General features: G+C 48.5%; 1 protein-coding gene across 1 annotated transcript; it reads left to right on the top strand.

Moving 5' to 3' along the window:
• Nucleotides 1–596: 596 nt before the first annotated feature.
• LOC142185601 (transmembrane protein 229B-like) lies at nucleotides 597–11,565 on the top strand. The gene is made up of 3 exons (XM_075261027.1): nucleotides 597–617; nucleotides 966–1,074; nucleotides 11,114–11,565. Exons 1-3 carry the CDS (start codon nucleotides 597–599, stop codon nucleotides 11,563–11,565), a joined length of 582 nt encoding a protein of 193 aa, XP_075117128.1.
• The last annotated feature ends 1,658 nt before the right edge of the window (nucleotides 11,566–13,223 follow it).

Here is a 13,223-nt window from a genome sequence, read left to right on the forward strand (position 1 = left end):
GGCCGGAGCTCAGTGGTGAGTGCCGCCACCACAAGAGGATGGGTACATGGGCTGCAATCGGATCAGGGCAACTTCTGCATGGCGGCCATATAATCTCCCACACTGTCTACCCTGCATGAACAATATTGAGATATTGAGTATTTGGATCCCGGCATCACAGGGGACATGTACTAGAGGTCGCCACCATGGGCAAGTCCAGTTTAGGTGACTCTACACCAATTACTTGGACTTTAATAAGGATAAAGAAGGGTTAAGTGGACCCAGGGGTCAGGTCACCAGGCATTGGAGCCCCAGACGGTGGTCGCGGTGCATTAGTCTGTTGCAGATGCAAAACAGAACTTATACCTCTCGGCCTTCCTATATACTGTACATCTAAATGCTAATAGTATATACAGTATATACCGTCATCTGCAATAATGCTATGGACTGTACTGCCCTCTACAGGCAAAACATAAATCTATGAAAAATATGCAGGAAAAAATTCAATGTATTTCTGCCGCCTTTTTCACTGCGGCCTGCTACACGAGATCTTAGCCTAAAAAATTTTCTTAGCTTTTTTTTAGACTGTTTTTTGCACCACTGTAAAAATATCCAACATGGTCGCTAAGAAGCCCCAGGTATATATATATATATAAAGGTATTTATTGTAATGTGCATATGTGTACCGTAGGTGGCGCCATTATGTCTACACTCTTCTTGTATCTAATCTCTTACTCAATCCCACTTACTGTATAAAACCAAGGATCCGGTGTATAACCCTGTACGTGATACCTCTGCCGGTCTGGACTCTCTGGACAGTCTGTATTCTGCAGGTTTATAGAAACTGCAATTCCGCCCTACACTGCCATCGCCATCCAGGACTTATCCAGCTATTACTTGGCTATTTCTGCAGTTCTCGCAGACTCTGCCTTATGTTTGGGTGTCGGACAGAAGACGCTCTTGTCGTTTCTCATAACCTTCATTAGCGTAATCTTTCTGGTCACGTCTCAAAAGTAAAGCTGAACGTCTTAGATAAAAGCGGTGTCCTCTGGGTGGGGTCCTTGGAGCACACGGGCACTTTCCTCAGCAGCCTGTGTCGGTACAGAGCAATTTTCATGACTGCGGAAGATACTGCACCGGAAGGCGTCCAAATATCCCAGGTAATACGGAATATATCTAAGGGGGTTGGGTCATTCAATACCAATTAGTAGGGAATTTTCGGAGGTGGGCTTCCTTTTGGAAAACTATGTATCTAGCCAGGGCACAGGGGGCCACAAAGAGTCTAACTGAACATGTCTATATAGTACATGGACGGCTCATGCATTGGAATGTCCACAGTGTCATACCTCATTTCTCCTGTGGTGGCGCTGCAGGGAAAGTAAACACTTGCTGCAGGTTCTCTCACTGAATCCTGCTGATCGCTGGGGTTTCCAGTTACATGACCCCCTGTCATTACCTTATTATTGGAGGACTTTACTAATTGAAAACCTGATAATTTCACTTTTTTCACCATTGGTTTAGTTGCTTTTCATTTAGAGCTATAGTCCTTGCTATAATGGATCCACTTTCTACCTGGAGAGCTTTGTTGAATTCAGTTGTAATTTTTAGATAGAGCTAATTTCCCCTGGCTCATACTAATTGTGCATACTATCTGTGTGTGCTGTGTGCAGAATCTCCAGTGTATTCCTATGAAATGCAGCTTCACACTGCTCCTTCTGCCTCCTGCTTGTAAAAGCTGACAGAGAGAAACCTATGACAAACAGGAGGCAGGGGAGACAGGCTGACGCTATATCACATAGAATACATAGGAGACGCTCTGTCACTGATCTATCATGTCCTGCCCTTAAACAGGACTCAGGGCAAGTACAGGAGGATGAGACTCCTCCCTTCTGTCTATGAAGAGCCAAAGTTATGAAAAATATCTGGGAACAATAATGGAAGACAACACACTGATAGCAAATCAACTAAAACAAGTATATACAGTACAAGGTATACACAAGAGCCTATGGTACACTAGCTGCACATCAGTTCCTTTGTCCGGCCCAGTGGCCTCATCCACTGTATAGTGGTGGTCCCGGGAATTGCAGCTCCGGTCCTAGTACTTGAATGCAATTCCCCTACAGATCATATACTGATGACCTATCCCTTGACCAACACCCTGACCACGGTCGACACAAACTTGACAAACTTACAATACATAGAAAACATCCCTTTGTTCTAGTTGCCTTTTCTAAGCTGAAGCTATGCAAATATTAGATCATCACGTAGCGCGGAAGGATTTGTCAGTCGCACAGCGCACAATAAGCCAAAAACAACATCATCAGGAGACCTAATGTAGCTATCGGAGAGGAGAGGTGCACACAGTGTTAGGGCCTGTCCACATGGGACTGATACAAGCAACAAGGCTCCTCAATGGCAAATAATGCACCAAATACTGTGGGCTTAGATGCAGAATTGTCTCCTGAGAGCAGCCATGGTGAAATTCCCTTACCCAGTCCTTTGTCCCCTATCACGAAAAGTTTGTTATGGAAGGGGTTAAAGAGGACCTTTCACCACCTCCACCAACTCCCACTCTTTGCACCCCTCAATAGCTGCTGCTCCACTGATTCCAGCACAGTTGGAACTTTTTCTCTAGCCCCCAACGTTCCCGAGCAGTCAGTGCTGGCAGTTTCAGCATAATTAGGTTCTCTACTGTCAGGTGGGTGGTCCAGGGCAAGGAGCAGATAGTCAGGGACCGCCCACCTGACAGCAGAGAGACTAATTGTACAGAAAGTAACAGCATTGATTGCTCTGGATTGGTCTGAGCTACAGAAAAAATTCCAACTGTGCTGGAATCAGGTGGACGGGCGTCTATGGAAGGATGCAAAAAGTGGGAGTTGGTGGAGGTGGTGAGAGGTCCTCTTTACAGCGGGTTTGCAGGAAGCCGTGTGCTGATTTTAAACAGCAGGAAGTTCTGCAAAAAATTGGTCACAGCTTCATGTTTGGAGGGGATTGTAGATGGGATCGCCTGTTAGGGTGAGCTACGATACTAGGAGTCCATAGCATGGGAGAGCAGATGTAGATCACTATGATGCAAGGAGTCGTGGTCCAGGGGCCAAATTCTGGGAAATGTGATCAATATACAGTCCAGATTTTCTGGACCTTATTTGCACATAAGCAAATGTCTGTGAACACTTAAAGGGGCTGTACAAGGCTAGAAATAAAGTGTCCCCCCGCCCACAGGTTGGGTACGGTATTATTTATTATCTTCATTGCAATACCACATACAACCAGTGGACAGGTGCGGCACTGTTTTTGGTTTGAGCATCTTTAACAGCTGTAGTCTACTGATCTTGGCTGCCCTCCATTAATATGACATCAGGGAATTTACAGCTTCATCTTGTAAAACTGTATTCACGTGGAGGTGTTTTTCTTGCACAATATCACACTATACATAGCGGTAGTCGCTGACTGGTGACCTGTATAACTGAGATTTGCTGACAGACAAGTCATTACATATAATAGTTATTTCATTCCTTAGAACTATCTTCACCCTGAGCGGACGGCATTCCTTCTCTGTGAGACGCTCCTTGTAGCTGTAAATAATCATTATATGGCAGAAACATTTCTTAATTCACCTGATTTTGGTTCCTTTAAGAAGGTAAAAGTGACAAAAGGTCATTTCAGGAGAAGGAAGATAAAACGTACATAAATATCATCAAAGGCTTCATGGCTGTACGTACTGACAACTATAGGACAACAATAGGGATTTCTATATGAGTGGTGGAGGGAGCAGGACTCACAGGCTCTATATATGAGTGGTGGGGGGGAGCAGGACTCACAGGCTCTATATATGAGTGGTGGGGGAGCAGGACTCACAGGTTCTATATGAGTGGTGGGGGGAGCAGGACTCACAGGCTTTCTATATGAGTGGTGGGGGAGCAGGACTCACAGGCTCTATATGAGTGGTGGGAGCAGGACTCACAGGCTCTATATAAGTGGTGGGGGGAGCAGGACTCACAGGCTCTATATGAGTGGTGGGGGAGCAGGACTCACAGGCTTTCTATATGAGTGGTGGGGGAGCAGGACTCACAGGCTCTATATGAGTGGTGGGAGCAGGACTCACAGGCTCTATATAAGTGGTGGGGGGAGCAGGACTCACAGGCTCTATATGAGTGGTGGGGGGAGCAGGACTCACAGGCTCTATATGAGTGGTGGGGGAGCAGGACTCACAGGCTCTATATGAGTGGTGGGGGGAGCAGGACTCACAGGCTTTCTATATGAGTGGTGGGGGGAGCAGGACTCACAGGCTCTATATGAGTGGTGGGGGGAGCAGGACTCACAGGCTTTCTATATGAGTGGTGGGGGGAGCAGGACTCACAGGCTTTCTATATGAGTGGTGGGGGAGCAGGACTCACAGGCTCTATATGAGTGGTGGGGGAGCAGGACTCACAGGCTCTATATGAGTGGTGGGGGGAGCAGGACTCACAGGCTCTATATGAGTGGTGGGGGGAGCAGGACTCACAGGCTTTCTATATGAGTGGGGGGAGCAGGACTCACAGGCTCTATATGAGTGGGGGGGGGAGCAGGACTCACAGGCTTTCTATATGAGTGGTGGGGGGAGCAGGACTCACAGGCTTTCTATATGAGTGGTGGGGGGAGCAGGACTCACAGGCTCTATATGAGTGGTGGGGGAGCAGGACTCACAGGCTCTATATGAGTGGTGGGGGAGCAGGACTCACAGGCTTTCTATATGAGTGGTGGGGGAGCAGGACTCACAGGCTCTATATGAGTGGTGGGGGGAGCAGGACTCACAGGTTCTATATGAGTGGTGGGGGGAGCAGGACTCACAGGCTCTATATGAGTGGTGGGGGGAGCAGGACTCACAGGCTCTATATGAGTGGTGGGGGGAGCAGGACTCACAGGCTTTCTATATGAGTGGTGGGGGGAGCAGGACTCACAGGCTCTATATGAGTGGTGGGGGAGCAGGACTCACAGGCTCTATATGAGTGGTGGGGGGAGAAGGACTCACAGGCTTTCTATATGAGTGGGGGGAGCAGGACTCACAGGCTTTCTATATGAGTGGTGGGGGGAGCAGGACTCACAGGCTCTATATGAGTGGTGGGGGGAGCAGGACTCACAGGCTCTATATGAGTGGTGGGGGGAGCAGGACTCACAGGCTCTATATGAGTGGTGGGGGAGCAGGACTCACAGGCTCTATATGAGTGGTGGGGGGAGCAGGACTCACAGGCTCTATATATGAGTGGTGGGGGGAGCAGGACTCACAGGCTCTATATGAGTGGTGGGGGGAGCAGGACTCACAGGCTTTCTATATGAGTGGTGGGGGGAGCAGGACTCACAGGCTTTCTATATGAGTGGTGGGGGAGCAGGACTCACAGGCTTTCTATATGAGTGGGGGGGGGGGAGCAGGACTCACAGGCTCTATATGAGTGGTGGGGGGAGCAGGACTCACAGGCTTTCTATATGAGTGGTGGGGGGAGCAGGACTCACAGGCTTTCTATATGAGTGGTGGGGGGAGCAGGACTCACAGGCTTTCTATATGAGTGGTGGGGGGAGCAGGACTCACAGGCTCTATATGAGTGGTGGGGGGAGCAGGACTCACAGGCTTTCTATATGAGTGGGGGGGGGGGAGCAGGACTCACAGGCTCTATATGAGTGGTGGGGGGAGCAGGACTCACAGGCTCTATATGAGTGGTGGGGGAGCAGGACTCACAGGCTCTATATGAGTGGTGGGGGGAGAAGGACTCACAGGCTTTCTATATGAGTGGGGGGAGCAGGACTCACAGGCTTTCTATATGAGTGGTGGGGGGAGCAGGACTCACAGGCTCTATATATGAGTGGTGGGGGGAGCAGGACTCACAGGCTTTCTATATGAGTGGTGGGGGGAGCAGGACTCAGGCTCTATATGAGTGGTGGGGGGAGCAGGACTCACAGGCTCTATATATGAGTGGTGGGGGGAGCAGGACTCACAGGCTCTATATGAGTGGTGGGGGGAGCAGGACTCACAGGCTTTCTATATGAGTGGTGGGGGAGCAGGACTCACAGGCTTTCTATATGAGTGGTGGGGGGAGCAGGACTCACAGGCTTTCTATATGAGTGGGGGGAGCAGGACTCACAGGCTCTATATGAGTGGTGGGGGGAGCAGGACTCACAGGCTTTCTATATGAGTGGTGGGGGGAGCAGGACTCACAGGCTTTCTATATGAGTGGTGGGGGGAGCAGGACTCACAGGCTCTATATGAGTGGTGGGGGGAGCAGGACTCACAGGCTCTATATGAGTGGTGGGGGGAGCAGGACTCACAGGCTCTATATGAGTGGTGGGAGGAGCAGGACTCACAGGCTCTATATGAGTGGTGGGGGGAGCAGGACTCACAGGCTCTATATGAGTGGTGGGGGGAGCAGGACTCACAAGCTCTATATGAGTGGTGGGGGGAGCAGGACTCACAGGCTTTCTATATGAGTGGTGGGGGGAGAAGGACTCACAGGTTTTCTATATGAGTGAGGGGAGCAGGACTCACAGGCTTTCTATATGAGTGGTGGGGGGAGAAGGACTCACAGGCTTTCTATATGAGTGAGGGGAGCAGGACTCACAGGCTTTCTATATGAGTGGTGGGGGGAGCAGGACTCACAGGCTCTATATGAGTGGTGGGGGGAGCAGGACTCACAGGCTTTCTATATGAGTGGTGGGGGAGCAGGACTCACAGGCTTTCTATATGAGTGGTGGGGGGAGCAGGACTCACAGGCTCTATATGAGTGGTGGGGGGAGCAGGACTCACAGGCTTTCTATATGAGTGGTGGGGGGAGCAGGACTCACAGGCTCTATATGAGTGGTGGGGGGAGCAGGACTCACAGGCTCTATATGAGTGGTGGGGGAGCAGGACTCACAGGCTCTATATGAGTGGTGGGGGGAGCAGGACTCATAGGCTCTATATGAGTGGTGGGGGGAGCAGGACTCACAGGCTTTCTATATGAGTGGGGGGGGAGCAAGACTCACAGGCTTTCTATATGAGTGGGGGGGGGAGCAAGACTCACAGGCTTTCTATATGGGACCTCACAGATTGATTTAAGGCTTTGTCATATTCTAGGCATAAAATGTAATCTTAGGTAATTAGTGCAGAGCAGCAATAAAACCATAACCCTCTTATTGGGAATCCAATATGGTCCGAACAGTAGACGGGACCTTCTGGTATAAGACTGTCAATGTAGTTTTGCAAGTGAGCGGAGTCGTTAACATATTTTTGCCACCCTTTAAAGAAAAGGAATTGGACCAACCAGGGCTCCCGGGTCTCATCTGCCTCTATAGTAGGTATGCCCGGGGTGCTGTAGCCTTATAATATGATCTGTATCCTACATGAAACAAGAAGGACGGGCTCACAGCTGGGCATACAGGTGAGTACCCAGCAGGCAACTTGTTTGGCTTTGAATTGCTGTAAGGAAATATTCTAGAACAAGTCTCACAAATACTAATCTGTAGGAGAGATAAAATTTGCTGCAAATCCAGAAGAGAAGTGGCAGGACTGCAGGAGAGACAGCGACTAGAGATGAGCGAGTACTGTTGGGATCAACCGATCCGAACAGCACGCTCGCATAGGAATGAATGGACGTAGCCGGCACGTGGGGGGGTTAAGCGGCCGGCCGACGTCAAAGCGAAAGTACCAGGTGCATCCATTCATTTCTATGGAGCGTGCTGTTCGGATCGGCTGATCCGAACAGTACTCGCTCATCTCTAACAGCGACCCTTCAACGTATTAAAGTGATCAGGAGAACAGAGGACGAAAAGTTCCTCTAGCGCCTCCTCTAAGTGAACGAAGCTCAGTGTGCTTGTGTGACCAGCGCTCCATTCACTGCTCTGGGGTTGGTGGTCCTGGAATCTCTGGGAGCCCTATAGCAGTCAATGGAGCGCTGGTCACACAAGCTGGCACTTCATTCACATGGAGGCGGCATGGCCCCCGTTCTCATCACTGGGGGACCCAGCGGTCAGACCCCCAGCAGTGTGACACTTATTGGGTAGGGGATAAGTGACTTTAATGGGTCAACCCTTTAATGTCCCACAAAAGACATTTATGGCATTCTGCTTAGCTCACTGTTGTACTCTGTTTCCATAACTTCCATTCACTTCTATGGGAGTTACAGAAACAGCGTAGCTGTGTGGAAAGTCACTTAGCTTAGGTAATATGAGAAAGCCTAACTTCTAGGCACCTGCTGATGATCAATAACTGATAGAGAATTTATTGAGAGCAAAAAAGTCACATGGTTTTGTGCAAAGCAGAAGAAAATATAAAAAATGGAGAGATATTGGGTCCTTATGTTGTGTCTATGGCCACATTAGGTTATGTTTGGATCGTTGCAATACCAGACACAGCCTGAAGACAATAGTGGCGCTGTTTCTGGACAAAACTAGCCCTATTATTGTAATGTCATACAAGCGACCCCTTTAATTAATCCCATCTATAGGGTGTAACATCATCCCACCTACATCACCCTGAGGTCTGTGGTCACAATGTAGCAATCACATAGAAGACCTGTAAATCAGATTTTATTTTCATCACCTTTCTTATTAATGATATTGTGTAATCGTTTCTTAATCCTCGGTCTTGGCAGCGGCCATACATATATTATATATTCATCACAAATCACACCCGGCACCAGTCATGGGTGGGAATAGGAAAGTATTCAGGTTTCTGCTTAAAGGGACAAATACCCGGTATCACCTACCCACTGGCATGTCCGATCCCTGTGGTGCGATCAGTAACGCCCCCTACTGATCACGTACTGGGTGAGTGGGTCTAAATATTGCCCCAGTGATTGAAAGGGGGTATCCACACCTGCATTGGGTACAAGTTACCCCCCAAACCTTTTACTTTGATGGAAAACGTCTCCAGGGCTGGTGGGTAAGGTTTACTTAAAGGGGAACCCTTATCCTCATTGATAAGTTCATCCTGTTCTGATTTATTTCTTAGAGGGTTATTCCCAACTGCTCCCCGTCCCGACCCCTACGGCTGGAACTTACCTGAGTATTCGAGAGCTATTCCACGCTGTTTCTGTATCCCCCATAGAGGTGAATGGGAGCTATGGAACAGAGTAGCACAACTGAACTACAATGTTTCCATAGAATCCCAGTTTCTGACACAGTGTAGCTTAAAGGGATCCCGGCCCCATCGTGTGCCCCATCCATTGCTGCCGCTTTTTAATCTTTATGGTGAAACCATAAAAGTGATATGGACATGAACCTAAGTAGTCGGTAGCAGTAAGGAACGTAAGGAAAGTATACTATCAGGGGGTTGTCCCGTATCCAGAGATGCCTCCACAATGGAAGGCTGTCCCCTCCAAACTAACCGCACCAATAGCTCTGGAATGGGGGCAAATACCAGCGAATTTCATGATGGGGGTCCAATATCTGTGTCCCCCACATATCAGCTATTCAAAGTGACAGCAAATGCTGCCCCTATTTCACAGGCCAGTGCTCACGTGGCCTGTTGGCAGCTCCATCCTATTCCAGTGCATGAGGTTGAGCTGCAATACCAAGGACAGCCACTATACAATGTACGGCGCTGTGCTTGGTAAACAACATAGAGGCTGCAGCACATGGTGGAAATGACGGACGTCTGACCCCATCGATCACATCGAGATGACCGGTCATCAATATTTTAGTCCCGGAGAACCCCAGAATTTGGTCTTACTATGGAAAAGACGTTGGGAGCTCCACGGGGATCGGGACTCATGTAAATGAGGGGCGTACTGCAGAATAGGATGCTGTTATGTAAATTTTGGGTAATGAAGAGGCAACGAAGCCTCGGCGACAATGCAGAACCTGAGCGCCAGCAGACTATTCCCATTCTTTCAGAGCCGTGTTGACTTTGTATGTTTTGTGTGTACATACTGTACATCCTGGCCCTGCCACCTATTTTGGCAGCTGATAGAAAAGATTTAGGGAGGGGTGTGGGTACATACAGGAGGGAGGGGTAAGGGGTGTGGGTACATAAGACAAAAACCTGAGACCGGGCAAGCAGAAGACACTGACTGTGAAAGTACAGACTGTGAATCTGGCATACCTGAGGAGGACAGTCACCTCCAGACTCCGGGACATCTCAGGTAACACAACAATCCTCCTCCTCCTCCTCCAGCTGTTGGAGGATGGAGCGTATACAGCGTATCCTCATAGTAGCAGATACGGGATGTTTCTGGAGGTATCTATGATCAAGGAGACTCTCGAGAAGAGGATAACTGGATAAAAAAGTTGACAGGGTCAAGTAGGTGGATGAGATGGTTGAACATGACTATGCCTGAGGTTTAGAAGATCTTGTCTTGACTTTATATCGCTACTCAAGGGTTAAGGGGTCTTCAGTATTCGGAGGGGGGTCTATGAATGCCATAGAGGACTGTCAGTCAGGTGGGAGATCTCTGTAGGCTCCATAGATTTCTGTAGGACAACCCTCCCCTCTACTGTAGTATAGGATGTCCTAACAGTGGAATATGGTCGGGCTGATATCTGTCTACGTTGGTGTATAGGAGTTGTCGGAACCCCAACCATGTGCCCTATTAGGGCAGACCTTGCCCACCTAAGCGTCAAAGGGATTGTTGTGTCAAAATGTAAAAAATCCCATTCAATATACGACCACGGGACAGTCAGGTGATTGGTCGATGTCTCCGGGCATCACTGACAACATGGTGAATTACCCGGAGAAGCCAAAAAGTTCTCTAAGGGGATATCAGGACTATGGTTGTCTTCATGGACAACAATCCCTTTAACCCAGTGTCGGACTGGCCCATCAGGGTACACGAGGATCCTCCAGTCAGGCCCAGACTCTAACACAATAGTGGTCAAGCAAAGGACACCTGGATGTGAAGGGTACTGGGGTCTATGTCCTGGAGGTTGTTGGGGTTCGGGCACTGCGGTATATTGTACATTTTAGTAGATACCTATTAAGTTCTGTTTCTGGCAGGACCTAATAGGCGTCTGTACATTACAACGTAGGTGCTATCATGCACCATTCGTAATACCAGTGCCGTCTCTTGTAATACAGGGGCTCTTTGAAGACCTGAGAGCTATGTCAGGTCTCATTTTTTGTGGGATGACCTATATTTTTAATTGGTGGCCTAGTTCTTCTTCGGCACTCATCTGTCTCCTTCCGCAGGTACCCCCCTCATCATGGACTCCGGAGAGCCTCTGTGCCTTCTGTATCGCTTCTACATCTATGCCATCCATGGTTATATGTGTGAAATCCCCTTCACTGCTGTTTTTGACTTCTTTGCGAGTGACAGAGACTGGAGGCTTCGGGGGGTGTCCAGTGTTTGGGCCCCCTTCATCTATGGAGTAGCCATGTTGGGGGTTGAGTATATGTACGTGTTGTTGAGGCTCCAATGTGGCCTCCTTGTTCGTTCCATTGTGTACACCCTCTGGTGCTACCTGTGCGAGTTCAGCTCCGGATGGATCCTCAGGTGTTTTGGTGCTTGTCCGTGGGACTATAGTCACTATAAGTACAACTACAAGGGCCTGGTGACCCTGGAGTACGCCCCCTTGTGGTTTATCAGCTGTATTCTTCTTGAGAAATTCCTGATCTGGCACACGTTACAGCTGCGACTTTAAGAAAGTTGGGAAGTAGATCTCCTGAAGATGACCTGTATCTCCATCTTGGTCAAAGGGAGAGGACTTTGCACCTCAAATGTGAAGAACTGAGGACACGGCAGAGGAACGAGAAGGCAGAAGACCTCAGTGAGACTTGAGAATTCATGGTGACCTTGCACAAATACAGTAAATGCAATCCATCACTATCCATAGCAGTGGTGGTGGTGGAGGGGTGAACAGCCCAACACTGTGAAATTTGCGTGTGATCTCTATGTAATTGCACTTTTTATTTAGTATAATTTATAAATATTTGGAATACTAAATTTTTTTTTCGCTTTTTTCATATTTTCGAGAAACAGCGCCACTCTTTCCATCAGGCTGTAGGCGGTATTGCAGCTAATTCTCATTTAGATGAACTACAGTGTTATTTAAAGTAACAATTGTAATTCCCTGGCCTGTTACAAGGGTGCGTGATTTTAATTGTAGTGGTTGTATTTTGGTTCTGGTCCTTAGATGTGTCATGTGACCAGGAATAAGACTCTCCGACGGCCACAATGTCTTATGTGTGAACCGGAAGTCAGTTCCTCTGTTTGTTCCTGTAAAGGTCTCGGTGTGGTTGTCATTGGAGTGAACCAAGAACTGGCACCCTGTCCACACATAAGACAGTGGTGATGGTCACATGACACAGCGGAGGACCAGAAGGAACTGGTAAGAAGATTACCTTCATTACATGTTACACCATACATCTCTGTCACCGGCCACAGAATAAAAATTTTGGGGAGAGAGCTTCTTTAATTAAGTTAGGTGGAGCTGCAATACCAGGCACAACCTATGGACAAGAGTGGCGCTGTTCTAGTTTATGTAATCATCTGATATATATAGGAATCTGCACATATAGTGTACTCATGTGTTATACATGAGACCATTACATATATGATTTATCATAACCCGGACCCGCACTGCCACGGGCATGGAGTGTACTCTAAGGCCCCATCTTGAAAAAAATTGGACTGAATTATAAAAACATGGCTGCTGTCTTCCAGAAAGGGCACCACAACTATCCTATGGTTTTGTCTGGTATTACAGCTCAGCACCATTGAAGTGGAAGAGCTCAGCTGCAATACCACACACAACCTGTCAGAGAGGGTGGCACTCTTTTTGGAAAGGATTAGCCATGTTTTCCTAATCCAGTGTCCCAATCAGAGAGCGCCCCATACACAGCGCAGCCTAAAAGTTAACAGGGGTGTCCATCTGGGGACCATTCAGACCCCACCAGTCAGGACAGTGGGAGACTTTTGTCCCTTGTTGTGTTTGGACAACTTTCAATGGGAGCCCTGGAGATATCTCAGCTCTTCAGTCCCATTAAAATGAATGGAGCGTTGCGTGCACTGCCCGACCACCGCGTGACCACCACAGCTCCATTCAGAGCAGGGGACCCATTCTCCTGGGGGCCAGAGCAGTTGGACCCCTACTGGTCTGCAGGTTACCCCTGTGGATAGGTAAGGGACAACTTCTCCAGATGGGAACACCCCTTTAAGAAACTCCCCTCAATGTCTATGTTACCCTGCAGGTGATGATGTCATCACTGCTCACAAGGACCGTCCTGGACTTCCTTAGATCCTGACATTTTCTACATTTTTTCTGTATTTATTCAACCAAAACCTCAATAAATTATGTAT

This window comes from Leptodactylus fuscus, chromosome 11 (genome assembly GCF_031893055.1).
Source record: "Leptodactylus fuscus isolate aLepFus1 chromosome 11, aLepFus1.hap2, whole genome shotgun sequence".
NCBI lineage: Eukaryota > Metazoa > Chordata > Amphibia > Anura > Leptodactylidae > Leptodactylus > Leptodactylus fuscus.